Source organism: Podarcis cretensis (assembly GCF_951804945.1).
Source record: "Podarcis cretensis genome assembly, chromosome: 2".
NCBI lineage: Eukaryota > Metazoa > Chordata > Lepidosauria > Squamata > Lacertidae > Podarcis > Podarcis cretensis.
The window spans coordinates 14,558,271-14,572,982 of record NC_137171.1 but is presented as its reverse complement, the minus strand read 5'-3'; the positions used below and the strand labels follow the sequence as shown (position 1 = coordinate 14,572,982).

Sequence of the window (14,712 nt, the reverse complement as noted above, 5' to 3'; positions counted from 1 at the left end):
AAGGTAAACGGCGTTTCCGTGTGCTGCGCTGGCTCGCCAGATGCAGCTTGTCACGCTGGCCATGTGACCCGGAAGTGTCTGCGGACAGCGCTGGCTCCCGGCCTCTAGAGTGAGATGAGCGCACAACCCTAGAGTCTGGCAAGACTGGCCCGTTCGGGCAGGGGTACCTTTACCTTTAAAGACTTACATATATTATGGCAGCCTTGTATTGTAGCGTTCACCTGGTACCCCAGGATGGGGAAGCAGTGACCCTCCAGCTGTTGATGGTCTCCAGCTCCCATCAGTTCCAACCAGCACAGTCAGGGGTCGGGGAAACTATGGTCCAACAACATTGGAGGGCTACAGGTTCCCAGGGTCATTAGGAGTTCTATGCAGCTACATGAGTGAGCCGGTAAAGGAGGGGTGGAGAGGCTTGCCCGTGTCCCTCTATGCCCACCATCAAAACCGGGGGGGGGGGGGGCAAGCTTTCTCCTCTAGAACTAGCATAAAAATCAACAGGTTCCTCATCCCTCTCCTGACAGCCCCCATTACTCTTATTTACAAGGCTGTATTCTGGTGCTGTGGGTTAAACCACAGAGCCTAGGACTTGCCGATCAGAAGGCCGTCGGTTCGAATCCACGCAACGGGGTGAGCTCCCGTTGCTCGGTCCCTGCTCCTGCCAACCTAGCAATTCGAAAGCACGTCAAAGTGCAAGTAGATAAATAGGTACCACTCCGGCAGGAAGGTAAACGGCGTTTTCATGCGCTGCTCTGGTTCGCCAGAAGCGGCTTAGTCATGACCCGGCTTAGTCATGACCCGGAAGCTGTACGCTGGCTCCCTCGGCCAATAAAGCGAGATGAGCGCCGCAACCCCAGTCGGTCACGACTGGACCTAATGGTCAGGGGTCCCTTTACCTTTATTCTGGCATCATTTGGTTGGGAACAACAACAACATATTTATACATACATACATACATACATACATACATACATACATACATACCCAGCTCATCTGGCTGAGTTTCCCCGGCCACACTGGGCAGCTCCCAAAAGAATATTAAAAACACGATAAAACATCAACCATTAAAAACTTCCCTAAACAGGGCTGCCTTCAAATGTCTTCTAAAAGTCAGATAGTTGTTTATTTCCTTGACATCTGATGGGAGGGTGTTCCCCAGGGAGGGCGCCACTAACGAGAAGGCCCTCTGCCTGGTTCCCTGTAACCTCACTTCTCACAGTGAGGGAACCACCAGAAGGTCCTCGGATGAGGACCTCAGTGTCCAGGCTGAACGATGGGGGTGGAGATACTCCTTCAGGTATACTGGGCGGAGGCCGTTTAGGGCTTTAAATGTCAGCACTAACGCTTTGAATTGTGCTCGGAAACGTACTGTGAGCCAGTGTAGGTCTTTCAGGACTGGTGTTATATGGTCTTGGCAGCCCAATGACCTACCAGAGCCAGGAAGATTATGCCATTCAAAGGGACTCAGTCTCAGATTGAACGAAATTATTTCAAGTGCTGCAAGGTAAACTCCCCCTTAGAAGGATCAAGAGCTGGGGAAATTTGCTAGTCCATCCGCAACATGGATTCTCACCAGTTTGCCTCGTCGTCATCTGGGGCCAGCTGGGCTTCCAAGGTCTCTGATGAGTCAGATTCTCCGATGCGGCAATAAACAAGGCTTCTGAGTGCCATCTGACTGGTGTCAGAGCTGCTGCCTCTTCCAAGCCTTGGGCAAGGCTTGCGTAGTTGACCAAGGTCTTCCAGGTATTGCTGGCTCTCCCACGCACCCATCAAAGCGATTGCAGATGCAGTGATAACTCTTTCCCTGGTAACAAGACTAATCTCCAATGCATCCCTTGAGCAAGGCCACCAGAAGTGCCTGTAAGTGCCTATCTCTCCATCTCAGTTCCACAGACATCGGATGTTACCTTTGTAAGTACGTTTCCTGGATTCATGCTAATCTGCTGGCATGTACAATATAATCATAATAATTGATTATTTCTACCCCACCCATCCGGTGTAGATTATTTCTATCTCACCCACACAACCTTTCACCTTGAGCTAGGGGCAGCATGGCAAGAGATGGGTTGCCTTTATTTGTTTGTTAAATTTCTATGCCACCCTTCATCCGAAAATCACAGGGCGGTTTTCAGTAGAAAAAGACAAAAATCATAGAATTGGAACGGACCCCAAGGGCCTTCGAGTGCCACCCCCTGCAAAGCAGGAATCCTTTGCCCACCACAATCCTGAGATTTAAGAGTCTCATGCTTTATAATCATAACAATTTATTATTTATACCCCGCCCATCTAGCTGGTTTTCCCCAGCCACTCTGGGCAGCTTCCAACAAAATATTAAAAATATGATAAAACATCAGACATTAGAAATTTCCCTAAACAGGGCTGCCTTCAGATAGTTGTTTATTTCCTTGACATCTGATGGGAGGGCGTTCCAAAGGGCGGGCGCCACCACCGAGAAGGCCCCCCACCTGGTTCCCTGTAACCTCACTTCTCGCAGTGAGGGAACCACCAGAAGTCCCTCGGAGCTGGACCTCAGTGTCTGGGCTGATCGATGAGAGTGGAGACGCTCCTTCAGGTATACTGGGCCGAGGCAGTTTAGGGCTTTGTTGATTTGTGTTGCAATCCAATAGATGCATCTTATTCCTTTATAGCTGAAAAAATGTTGCTTGGGGTTCCGTGATTCTAGCTCAGGAGGCTGATGGATTTCTACCCTAGAACCCTTTTGAGCACATGTGCCAGCTGTTTGAACAACTGCAGAAGTCATTTTCATTCATTTAGATCAGGGTTTCCCCGTGGACTGAAGCACATAACCACATGCCCCAAGAGGGGCTGAAGTTTGCCTTGAAAAAGCAGGCGACCCGGTTGAAGGCACCTGCCACATATGTCCCTCGTGGAGGGAGGGGGCTGTTTGCCAAATCAATTAATTCGTTCTGGAGGTCCGTTCTTAACCTGAAACTGTTCTTAACCTGAAGCACCACATTAGATAATGGGCCTCCCGCTGCTGCCACTGTGCAATTTCTGTTCTCATCCTGAAGCAAAATTCTTAACCCGAGGTACTATTTCTGGGTTAGCGGAGTCTGTAACCTGAAGCATATGTAACCTGAAGCGTCTGTAACCCGAGGTACCACTGTAGTTGCTCTGGCCTCTGCTTTGCTTAGTACAGTGGTACCTCGGGTTACAGGCGCTTCAGGTTATAGGCACTTCAGGTTACAGACTCCGCTAACCCCCGAAATAGTACCTTGGGTTAAGAAGTTTGCTTCAGGATGAGAACAGAAATCGTGCAGCGGCGGTGCGGCAGCAGCAGGAGGCCCCATTAGCTAAAGTGGTGCTTCAGGTTAAGAACACTTTCAGGTTAAGAACGGACCTCCAGAACGAATTAAGTTCTTAACCCTAGGTACCACTGTACTATTGAAGCTGTGTTGATGTTCCCCAATGCCCACACCTGTCAGATATCATGCAGAGCCAGGGAATCCCTTGGGTATCCTTGCTATTTCCCCTGGGAATATTGCTGTTCGTGTAAGGGCAGAAAGGAACAGGATTGATTTGGCAATGGCCAAATTTTTTGAGTATACAGAATTAGCTAAAATGACGTATAGAATTCGAGACCAAAAAGGGACAAAGTTTGAAGAAGAGTGGGGTAAATTTGTGGCATATATAAGAACTAACTGTAGAGGTTTAAAAACTATAGCAGGGTTAACATAAATCCTGTGATGTGTATAGAAGGTGAGTAAGAATCTACAAGAGAAGACATATATTAAGAAAACCAAAGCAGGGAAGGAAGGAAGTCTGGGCGTGAATATACGCAGTGTAAATAAGACGACATAAAATGATGACTGTAAAAGATTGTTTTATTTTTGTTTGTGAAAAACTCAATAAAAAGCGTTTAAAAAAACAAAATAAAACTTGTCTGAGTAAGAATTTGGAGATTCTAGTTCCTTCCCATCCACCCCCCACCCCCCAAAAAAGACATGAGAATTGTTTCCAAGGCTCAACGAAACATTCTGGGCTCAGAGAAGAGTTTTCTGGCTCAAACGCATCATATGCATCATATTAACGTAAATGACCCTGCGCAAGGAATCCTTGCTGTTTTTTTCTAGCCCTGCATGCGATAGCAAGGGGATCCCTGGGACCGTCCAAAGGACATTCCAAAGAACAACCCCAAAAGAGAAAAGCACATGAGACTCGCGTCATTCTGGGAGATGCTTCCGAAACGCCAAATACCCGACTCTTGCGCAATCTCCCTACAGCTGCTGGCCAGCTGTCCCCAGACACCCGGCTCTTGTGTTTGTTCTTAACGAAGAAATGTTTGGCTGCTGGCGACGAGTTCATTCCTTGCTAAAAATTAAGACCAGCTGCTGTGCGCCCAGGCTAAGCAGCAGGAGGACAGGCTTGTGGCGTTGTCAAAAGGGATTGCCAGGCCTTGTGCAGTACAGGCCAAACGCACCCGCCGCAGAGGCATTAATAGGCACAAGCTGGTTTTAGCTGTGTCTTCCAGCTGCTGCTTCTTTGCCAAGCCCACCCCAAAAATGCAACCGCAAGAAATAAAAGGTTTTAGCAGGGTTAGGGAACCTCCAGTCTCCTCTGCCCTGCAACCCAATTTCTCGCTGATCGCTTGTGATCTTCCCTGCTTTCACTGCTTTGCCAGTCTGAGGGAAAGAGTTGAGAAGCAGGAGGTGACAAAGGGACTTGGGTGCTGGGTTCTTGCTGAACGGCCAATTTACGAACAAAACTTTCCCTTTCCAGAACAGTTGCGCTGGTCTGAAAAAGAATTAAAATCTCACCACATCTTATTGGGGGCTGACTTCTGAGCACTTAGCATCCCTAGCCTGGACCACAGCTCCTTCCAATCACGTTCAGCAACAGCTTGACGGGATCCAAAGTAAGGGGGAAACCAGCTTTGTGGTGAGACGGTAACAAAAGTGAGAGTTGGTTTTGCGCAGTCTTCCTCAACCTGGGCCCTCCATGTGTGTTTGGCCTACAACTCCCATGATCCCTAGCTAGCAGGACCAGTGGTCAGGGATGATGGGAACTGTAGTCTCAAAACATCTGGAGGGCCAAAGGTTGAGGAAGCTTGGTTTTGAGTTTCTGTTTTCAAGTGAGTATTCGAACAGGCAACCAGTATAACCACTAGGAAAGCAGTCTATGCTGCTTCACTAGCAGTCTGTGCAGCAAGATTAAGACAGCTTCTCAAAAACAGTACAGTGGTACCTCGGGTTACAGACACTTCACGTTACATACACTTCAGGTTACAGACTCCGCTAACCCAGTAATAGTACCTCAGGTTAAGAACTTTGCTTCAGGATGAGAACAGAAATCGTGCTCCAGCGGCACGGCAGCACCAGGAGACCCCATTAGCTAAAGTGGTGCTTCAGGTTAAGAACAGTTTCAGGTTAAGAACGGACCTCCAGAATGAATTAAGTATTTAACCCGAGGTACCACTGTACACCTGATGGGAAACATCATGCAGGACATTTGGAACTCACCCTGAAGAGGATGAACAGCATATTTAGCTTATTTCGAATGACAAGCACTACAGTGGCCGATTGTGGAAAAATGAATACTTTCCTAGCCGTGCTGCAAACCACAGAGGACAGAAAACTCAGGCTACAGACAGCAGATATCACCTGAATTACAGTAGCAGAATCTCAGCAAATTTTGGGGCAATAGACGTGGGGGAGGGGGGGAATAACCTGAAAGATTCTATGATAGAAATCTATAAAAGCATTAACAGTGGACAGTGAGAAAATATCCGCTCCCAAGATACTAGAATTAGAGGGCACCCAAGAGTGATTAGCAGTAGGTTCATAGCAAACAAAAGGAAGTTTTCCTTCATGTGTAACACAATTAGCGGATGTGGGTGGCGCTGTGGGTTAAACCACAGAGCCTAGGACTTGCCAATCAGAAGGTTGGTGGTTCGAATCCCCGCAACGGGGTGAGCTCCCGTTGCTCGGTCCCTGCTCCTGCCAACCTAGCAGTTCGAAAGCATGTCAAAGTGCAAGTAGATAAATAGATACTGCTCCGGCGGGAAGGTAAACGGCGTTTCCGTGCACTGCTCTGGTTCACCAGAAGTGGCTTAGTCCTGCTGACCACATGACCCAGAAGCTGTACGCCAGCTCCCTTGGCCAATAAGGCGAGATGAGCGCCAAAACCCCAGAGTCGGCCACGACTGGACCTAATGGTCAGGGGTCCCTTTACCTTTACTTTAAGAGTGATTAGCAGTAGGTTCATAGCAAACAAAAGGAAGTTTTCCTTCCTGTGTAACACAATTAGCCAATGGAACTCATTGCAAAGGGATAAAGTGATGGCTGTGAACATAAGTGGATTTTTTTGTTTCCTGTGCACGACTACTCAGGAACTTATTCCCACATAGGTGGCACAGCATCACACGGTTGTATCCTTAAATGCGATTTCTGTGAAATTGTATACCGAGTGTTTTCCATGGCACTTCCCTTGTCTGGTGTGTTTGGGAAAATCAGATACACCTGGTACATGATCCGCATTTCTAATGTGTGATTTGTAACTAATACAACCAGGCCATCTCAATTTCCTTTAGGGAATACTTACGCACTTAACGGGCTTTCCTAACTATTTATGAACATTTCCCATAAAACTGAGGCATTTGGTCAGCAGAGGGCACTACATTACCATATAATCGCACGCGAAAGCAGCACGAGCTAGAATTTAAAAATACATACATACAGAAATACAGGTTTATATTTACCGGTATACAGTCCCGGGGCATATTTCAACCGCATCTGTCTACAAGAGAGAGTTGGTCTGCGTGCAATATTTATTTATTGGCGTGCAATAAATAAACCAAGTCCTTTTTCTCTTCCTTTTGCTTTATTTCTTTCAAGCAACGTCCAACCCTTCCCATATGCACACACGCCGCCCTCCGGTCCCCAGGAACAAAATATGCAGACGACCAAGGGGGAAGCGAGCTGTCTTATAATTTGCAAATCAATAAATTCTCATGAGAATCGTCTCTTTGCCTTGCCACAAACGAAGATTGGGGCAAGGGTAGGCGATATTCGTTGCAAGGGAGGAAAAGCACAATCCTCGTTTGTTCGGAAAACAATTCCTTTGCAGGCTTTTCGGATTTGTATGCAAAAGCAAAAAAGAGAGAGAGCTTTTTGTTTGCTGTCACAAGGATCGCTTTCATGGCTTCAGAAACGGGGGCCAAGATCCGGTTTCCCAGCCTAAGGCTAAGGCAAAACCCGCAGCGGAAGCCCCGCTACCTGGGGCGCATAAAAAAAGAGCATTGTCTCGTCGTCACCACCGGAGACAATTGAAACAATCCGGATCTCTTGGGAAAGGGCTTTTTACGCGCAATCCGAGAATCTCCGGCCGCACCCCTGGCGGGCTGTGCAAGAACACTGAGGTCTAGCGCCTTGGAAGTGGAAGAGGCAGACGGGGGGGGGCACCCTCTGCAAGAACACTGAGGTCTAGCGCCTTGCAAACTGAAGAGGCAGACGGGGGGAGGCGCCCTCTGCAAGAACACTGAGGACTAGCGCCTTGGAAGTTGAAGGGGCAGACGGGGGGCGGCCTCTGCAAGAACACTGTGGTCTAGCGCCTTGGAAGTTGAAGAGGCAGACGGGGGGAGGCGCCCTCTGCAAGAACACTGAGGTCTAGCGCCTTGGAAGTTGAAGAGGCAGAGGGGGGGGGCGGCCTCTGCAAGAATACTGAGGTCTAGCGCCTTGGAAGTGGAAGAGGCAGACAAGGGGGGGCACCCTCTGCAAGAACACTGAGGTCTAGCGCCTTGCAAACTGAAGAGGCAGACGGGGGGAGGCGCCCTCTGCAAGAACACTGAGGACTAGCGCCTTGGAAGTTGAAGGGGCAGACGGGGGGCGGCCTCTGCAAGAACACTGTGGTCTAGCGCCTTGGAAGTTGAAGAGGCAGACGGGGGGAGGCGCCCTCTGCAAGAACACTGAGGTCTAGCGCCTTGGAAGTTGAAGAGGCAGACGGGGGGGGGGGGGCGGCCTCTGCAAGAATACTGAGGTCTAGCGCCTTGGAAGTGGAAGAGGCAGACAAGGGGGGGCACCCTCTGCAAGAACACTGAGGTCTAGCGCCTTGCAAACTGAAGAGGCAGACGGGGGGAGGCGCCATCTGCAAGAACACTGAGGACTAGCGCCTTGGAAGTTGAAGAGGCAGACGGGGGGCGGCCTCTGCAAGAACACTGTGGTCTAGCGCCTTGGAAGTTGAAGAGGCAGACGGGGGGAGGCGCCCTCTGCAAGAACACTGTGGTCTAGCGCCTTGGAAGTTGAAGAGGCAGACGGGGGGGGCGGCCTCTGCAAGAATACTGAGGTCTAGCGCCTTGGAAGTGGAAGAGGCAGACAAGGGGGGGCACCCTCTGCAAGAACACTGAGGTCTAGCGCCTTGCAAACTGAAGAGGCAGACGGGGGGAGGCGCCCTCTGCAAGAACACTGTGGTCTAGCGCCTTGGAACCTGAAGAGGCAGAGGGGGGACGCCCTCTGCAAGAACACTGAGGTCTAGCGCCTTGGAAGTTGAAGAGGCAGACGGGGGGAGGCGCCCTCTGCAAGAACACTGAGGTCTAGCGCCTTGGAAGTGGAAGAGGCAGACGGGGGGCGGCCTCTGCAAGAACACTGAGGTCTAGCGCCTTGGAAGTTGAAGAGGCAGACGGGGGGGGGCGGCCTCTGCAAGAACACTGTGGTCTAGCGCCTTGGAAGTTGAAGAGGCAGACGGGGGGAGGCGCCCTCTGCAAGAACACTGTGGTCTAGCGCCTTGGAAGTTGAAGAGGCAGACGGGGGGGGGGCGGCCTCTGCAAGAATACTGAGGTCTAGCGCCTTGGAAGTGGAAGAGGCAGACAAGGGGGGGCACCTTCTGCAAGAACACTGAGGTCTAGCGCCTTGGAAGTGGAAGAGGCAGACGGGGGGCGGCCTCTGCAAGAACACTGAGGACTAGCGCCTTGGAAGTTGAAGAGGCAGACGGGGGGCGGACTCTGCAAGAACACTGTGGTCTAGCGCCTTGGAAGTTGAAGAGGCAGACGGGGGGAGGCGCCCTCTGCAAGAACACTGAGGTCTAGCGCCTTGGAACCTGAAGAGGCAGAGGGGGGACGCCCTCTGCAAGAACACTGAGGTCTAGCGCCTTGGAAGTTGAAGAGGCAGACGGGGGGAGGCGCCCTCTGCAAGAACACTGAGGTCTAGCGCCTTGGAAACTGAAGAGGCAGGCAAGGGGGGCACCCTCTGCAAGAACACTGAGGTCTAGCGCCTTGGAAGTTGAAGAGGCAGACGGGGGGAGGCGCCCTCTGCAAGAACACTGAGGTCTAGCGCCTTGCAAACTGAAGAGGCAGAGGGGGGGGAGGCGCCCTCTGCAAGAACACTGAGGTCTAGCGCCTTGCAAACTGAAGAGGCAGACGGGGGGAGGCGCCCTCTGCAAGAACACTGAGGTCTAGCGCCTTGGAAGTTGAAGAGGCAGGCAAGGGGGGGCACCCTCTGCAAGAACACTGAGGTCTAGCGCCTTGGAAGTTGAAGAGGCAGGGGGGGCGGGCCCTCTGCGTCCCCAATCCAGGCTCCTATAGGAAGGATAATGGGATTTTTTTTTTCCTGGAAGCGGGGCGGAGTTTCTTCTGAGGTGGTCGTGACTCACAGAAGGCTGGGGGGGGGATTCCTCTGGAAAGCGTCAAAAGGGTTCCTTGCAGCCTTTCTCAGCCTTTGGGTCCCCAAATGTTGTTGAACTACAACTCCCATCAGCCCTAGCTTGCAAGGCCGGAGCTCGGGGATGATGGGAGTTGTAGTCCAACAACATCTGGGGACCCGCAGGTTGAGAACAGCTGCATGGACTTGGAGAGCGGCCAGAGAGCCCCCCATTTAGAACTGGAAGGGACTCTTGAGGATCATCTAATCCACCCCACCCCAAGGCAGGAATATGCAGCTGGCCCATACGGGGATCGCACCTGCAACCTCGGCAATATCAACACCCCGCTCTAACCAACGGGGCTATTCTCCTCCTCGAACCTCTGTGGCCGCGCAATGGGTCCCTGGCGCAATGGCTGTTCACCAGAAGGTTGGTGGTTCGAGCCCAGCCCGGCAGGATTCTTGCATTGCAGCGGGTTGGTCTAGATGACCACTTGGGATCCCTTCCCATTCTACTCCGGAAAGAAGGCGGGGATGTTCCCGGCTATGGGCTCGAGGGGGCGGGGCCTGACTGGAAAGGGCGTGGCTCCACCGGCCCCTAAAGGGGCGGGGAGAAGCGCCGCTGGCGAGAGAAGCCGAGGGGAGGGCGTGGCCTGGCCGGGAGGAGGGCGTGGTCTCCGCGACGCCCCGCCCCCGGCGCTCCTTCAAGAGCCCATATAGCTCCGTGCAGCGCCGCCGCCCCCTTTTCCTTTCCGCCCCCCCGGCTATGACCCTGCGGAGGCTCCGGAGGCTCCGGCCGGGGCAGCCCGACCCCGAGGCGGCGGCGGCGGCGGCGGCGTCGAGTGTGGCGGGCGCCGGTGTTCTCGGCGGCCGAGCGTCGGAGCTGGAGCTGGAAAGGGCGCTGGCGGCCTCGGGGGGCACCTTGCCCCGAGCCCGGAGGGTGAGTGAGAGCCCGGGCTGCTGCCCTTCTCTCTGCACGGACGGGGCTGGACCCGAGACCCGTGTCGCGCCAACACGCGCCGCGTCCCCACGAGACGCGCTCCCCGCCGACCTAAGCCAACAGAACCCCAGTCCTAGGGCGGGTCCCATCCGGACCCTAATAATACGCCTCTGCCGCCTCCCACCCACCCACCCACCCCATCACTTCTCCCCGACGAGGATCGGGGCAGGAATGAATGACACCCGCCCGGGATTTCCCTCTTCAACTCCACGGGAGATGGAAAAACACGCGGGGACGTCCACCCCCTTCCCGCGCCTCCTTCCAGACTGCCTTTCTTGGAGACGTTTCCTTCTTTCCACCTCCTCCCAGCCATGCTTTCCCCTCGGTCCGTCCCCGTCCCCCCCCCCCCCATCTCAGATGCGCGTCCCCGAGATCAAAGTCCTGCTTAAGTCCTCCCCTGCATCCTTGGAGCACCTGCGAGGCGCGCTTCCAGTCCGCGATGGGGGGGCGAAGTGGGAATCGGGGTGCTCCTGGGTCGGGACTCCCTGGTGCGGAAGGAGAGGCGAGGTCTCTTGACACGGATTTTCCCCTTGTCGCCTCCTCCTGCTTGGGCGACGCGAGGGACAAAAGGAATGCTGCTGGCGCTGCTTTGCTTGCCCCACGTGGCTCACCTGGGAGTTGGAAAGGGACCCCGAGGGTCATCTATCCCAGCCCCCCTGCCATTGCAGGAATCATCTTCTCCTAAGTTGCCATTTGTGGGGACAGCCGAACTCCCTTCCGGGCTCTGCGCATTGTTGCCCAAAAAGGATAGTTTGTTTGTTTGTTTTTCTCACTCTTGTGGACTACTGTACTTATTTAGTTCAGGTGGTTTTTAATGCCTGTCCTATATAAATGCAAGGGACGCAGGTGGCGCTGTGGGTTAAAGCCTCAGCGCCTAGGACTTGCCGATCGAAAGGTCGGCGGTTCGAATCCCTGCGGCGGGGTGCGCTCCCGCTGCTCGGTCCCAGCGCCTGCCAACCTAGCAGTTCGAAAGCACCTCCGGGTGCAAGTAGATAAATAGGGACCGCTTACCAGCGGGAAGGTAAACGGCGTTTCCGTGTGCGACTCTGGCTCGCCAGAGCAGCGATGTCACGCTGGCCACGTGACCCGGAAGTGTCTCCGGACAGCGCTGGCCCCTGGCCTCTTAAGTGAGATGGGCGCACAACCCCAGAGTCTGTCAAGACTGGCCCGTACAGGCAGGGGTACCTTTACCTTTACCTTTTATATAAATGGATGGCGTTTCTTGCCCAGCAAGGTGGTTGTGAGTACAGTGGTACCTCGGGTTGAGTACTTAATTCGTTCCGGAGGTCCGTTCTTAACCTGAAAGTGTTCTTAACCTGAAGCACCACTTTAGCTAATGGGGCCTCCTGCTGCTGCCGCGCCACTGGAGCACAATTTCTGTTCTCAGGTGGTCTATAAGATGTTTTTCATGTTGAACTTGAGCATGGATATCCATGAAAGCGCACATGCGCCAGAATATCAATGGAAACATCCCCCGGGTATCCCGCAAAGTGAGAAATTAGTAATACAGTGGTACCTCGGGTTGAGTACTTAATTCGTTCTGGAGGTTCGTTCTTAACCTGAAAGTGTTCTTAACCTGAAGCACCACTTTAGCTAATGGGGCCTCCCGCTGCTGCTGCTGCGCCGCCGGAGCACGATTTCTGTTCTTATCCTGAAGCAAAGTTCTTAACCTAAAGCACTATTTCTGGGTTAGCGGAGTCTGTAACCTGAAGCATATGTAACCTGAAGCATATGTAACCCGAGGTACCACTGTGCAAGTAAAATGCAAACACAACTTGTGGCTTTTGGTGCTATGCTGACAGAATTAGTGGCTGCTATCTGAAGCTGGTGTTGCAGCTATTGGACCTCCCAAAATCTTTTTACCAGGAGAGAGAGAAAGAAGAGACTCTCCTTTTACAGGGATACTTTTGATGGAACGCGGGTGGCGCTGTGGGTTAAACCACAGAGCCTAGGACTTGCCGATCAGAAGGTCGGCGGTTCGAATCCCCACGACGGGGTGAGCTCCCGTTGCTCAGTCCCTGCTCCTGCCAACCTAGCAGTTCGAAAGCACGTCAAAGTGCAAGTAGATAAATACCGTATTTTTTGCACCATAACACTCACTTTTTTCCTCCTAGAAAGTAAGGGAAAATGTCTGTGCGTGTTATGGAGGAAATGCCTACGGGTGGCATGCCTACGGATTTTCCTCCTCTAAAAACTACGTGCGTGTTATGGTCGGGTGCGTGTTATAGAGCGAAAAATACGGTAGGTACTGCTCCGGTGGGAAGGTAAACGGCATTTCCGTGCGCTGCTCTGGTTCACCAGAAGCGGCTTAGTCATGCTGGCCACATGATCCGGAAGCTGTACGCCGGCTCCCTAAGCCAATAAAACGAGATGAGCGCCACAACCCCAGAGTCATCCACGACTGGACCTAATGGTCAGGGGTCCCTTTACCTTTACTTTTGATGTGTTTGCATGTGTGTCAACTTATGACCCGCTGGCTTCTTCAGATATTTATTGGACTCCACCTCCCATCATCCTTGGCTGGTTGGGGCTGATGGGACTTGGGAGTGCAGCTGCATTTGGAGACCACCACATTCACTATCCCTGGGTGTGCTTTTTTTGTTTGTTCCAGACAACGCTTCTTTGCATGGGGCTTGTGGGGGTGCAACTTAGAGCCACCCCTGGCTGGGATCTCCATACACCTTTAAAAATGGCACCTACTTTCTGTCCCACGAATGTTCCCAAGAGACTCCACGCAAAAATGCACCTCAAAACTGCACATGCATACCTAGAAAACAATATTATTGAGCTCAAGGGTATTTTTATTTGTGTGTTTAACATCTGGGACATCTGGGTTAGACAGTTGTGGTGTTTGGGCACTTCCAAAGCTTGCATGGGATGTTTCCTTATCTGAAGGGAACCTATTGAGAAGTGGCAATAGGGTGAGGAAATGATGCAGTATTCATTCGGCAATTTCTCCCTTTCAAACTTTGTGGTCCTCGTTCCGTTTCCTGCTTCTAGAGGTACATGATTGGGTTCCTTGGAAAGCTACTGCAACTTGAGAGAGGGAGAGTTGATGCAACTATGTCTTCTAAGTTGCAGGTGAACTGTGGTCTGTGTAGAGTGTGCAAGGCTTATCAGTTTTGGGAAATTAAATGTGATCAGAAATCTCTGGCCAAGGAGCCATATAAGCTTGAGATGCCCACTATCTATTCACAGGCAGATCGAACCCTGCTGATTACTTGAACCCAACATCTTGGGGTGATTACTTGAACAGTATTTCATTAGAGGGTTATCCATTAGCTAATGAGAAGTGTGATTATTTGTGAGGCGCTCTGAGATCCATGGATGAAGAGTGGCAAATTTATTAAAGAAATAAAAATAATATATGGTTACGCTGTTTTTCCAACCACAGAGTAAAGACACCCCGATTCTCCTCCTATAGCAAGGACTTGCTTCTCTCTCATCTGTATATGGACTTATCCCTTGTTTTCCTGCGTTTCAATGACTGTCATCTGCTTTTGTAGTCTGTGTGGTTGCATCTGCTATAACTTTCTTTTGTACTCCATTTCTGACCCATGTGATACGCCTTAGATCAGTCTTCCCCAATGTGTTGCTCTCCAGGTGTGTTTAGACTACAACATGGGTAGGGAAACTAAGGCCCAGGGCCGGATCCGGCCCAATCGCCCTCTAAATGCGGCCCGCGGACGGTCTGGGAATCAGTGGGTTTTTACAAGAGTAGAATGTGTTCTTTTACTTAAAATGCATCTCTGGGTTATTTGTGGGGCATAGGAATTTGTGTCCCCCCCCAAAAAAATATAGTCTTGGCCCCCCACAGGGTCTGAGGGACAGTGGACCGGCCCCCTGTTGAAAAATTTTGCTGACCCCTGGACTACAACTCTCACCAGCCCCGGGCAGCATAGCCTAGGGGCAAGGATTATGGCAGTTGCAATCCAACAACATCTGGAAGTTGGGTTAGAGGGTTGGAAGAGACCCAATTTCGCATCCCCATTCTGCCACAAAACTCAATCGGTGATCTTGAGTCGGTCAACATCTGTCTGTCCAACCTAACTCACAAGGTTGTTGTGAAAATAAAACTGGTTAGAGAAAGCTGCAGAGGTCACATATGTTCAAAACATTTATACC

The 14,712-nt window shown here is 51.8% G+C and overlaps 2 protein-coding genes across 2 annotated transcripts in view; both read left to right on the top strand.

Moving 5' to 3' along the window:
* The window catches only part of ACVRL1 (activin A receptor like type 1), a 261,538-nt gene that overhangs the window by 119,321 nt on the left and 127,505 nt on the right, over nucleotides 1–14,712 (top strand). The gene's annotated exons all lie outside the window — the stretch shown is intronic.
* Nucleotides 10,333–14,712, top strand: part of TAMALIN (trafficking regulator and scaffold protein tamalin) — a 40,367-nt gene continuing 35,987 nt past the window's right edge. Inside the window, exon 1 of the mRNA XM_079966406.1 lies at nucleotides 10,333–10,527. Within this exon, the coding sequence (XP_079822532.1) occupies nucleotides 10,354–10,527 (174 nt within the window). The 5' untranslated portion in view covers nucleotides 10,333–10,353. The remainder of the gene's footprint in view (nucleotides 10,528–14,712) is intronic.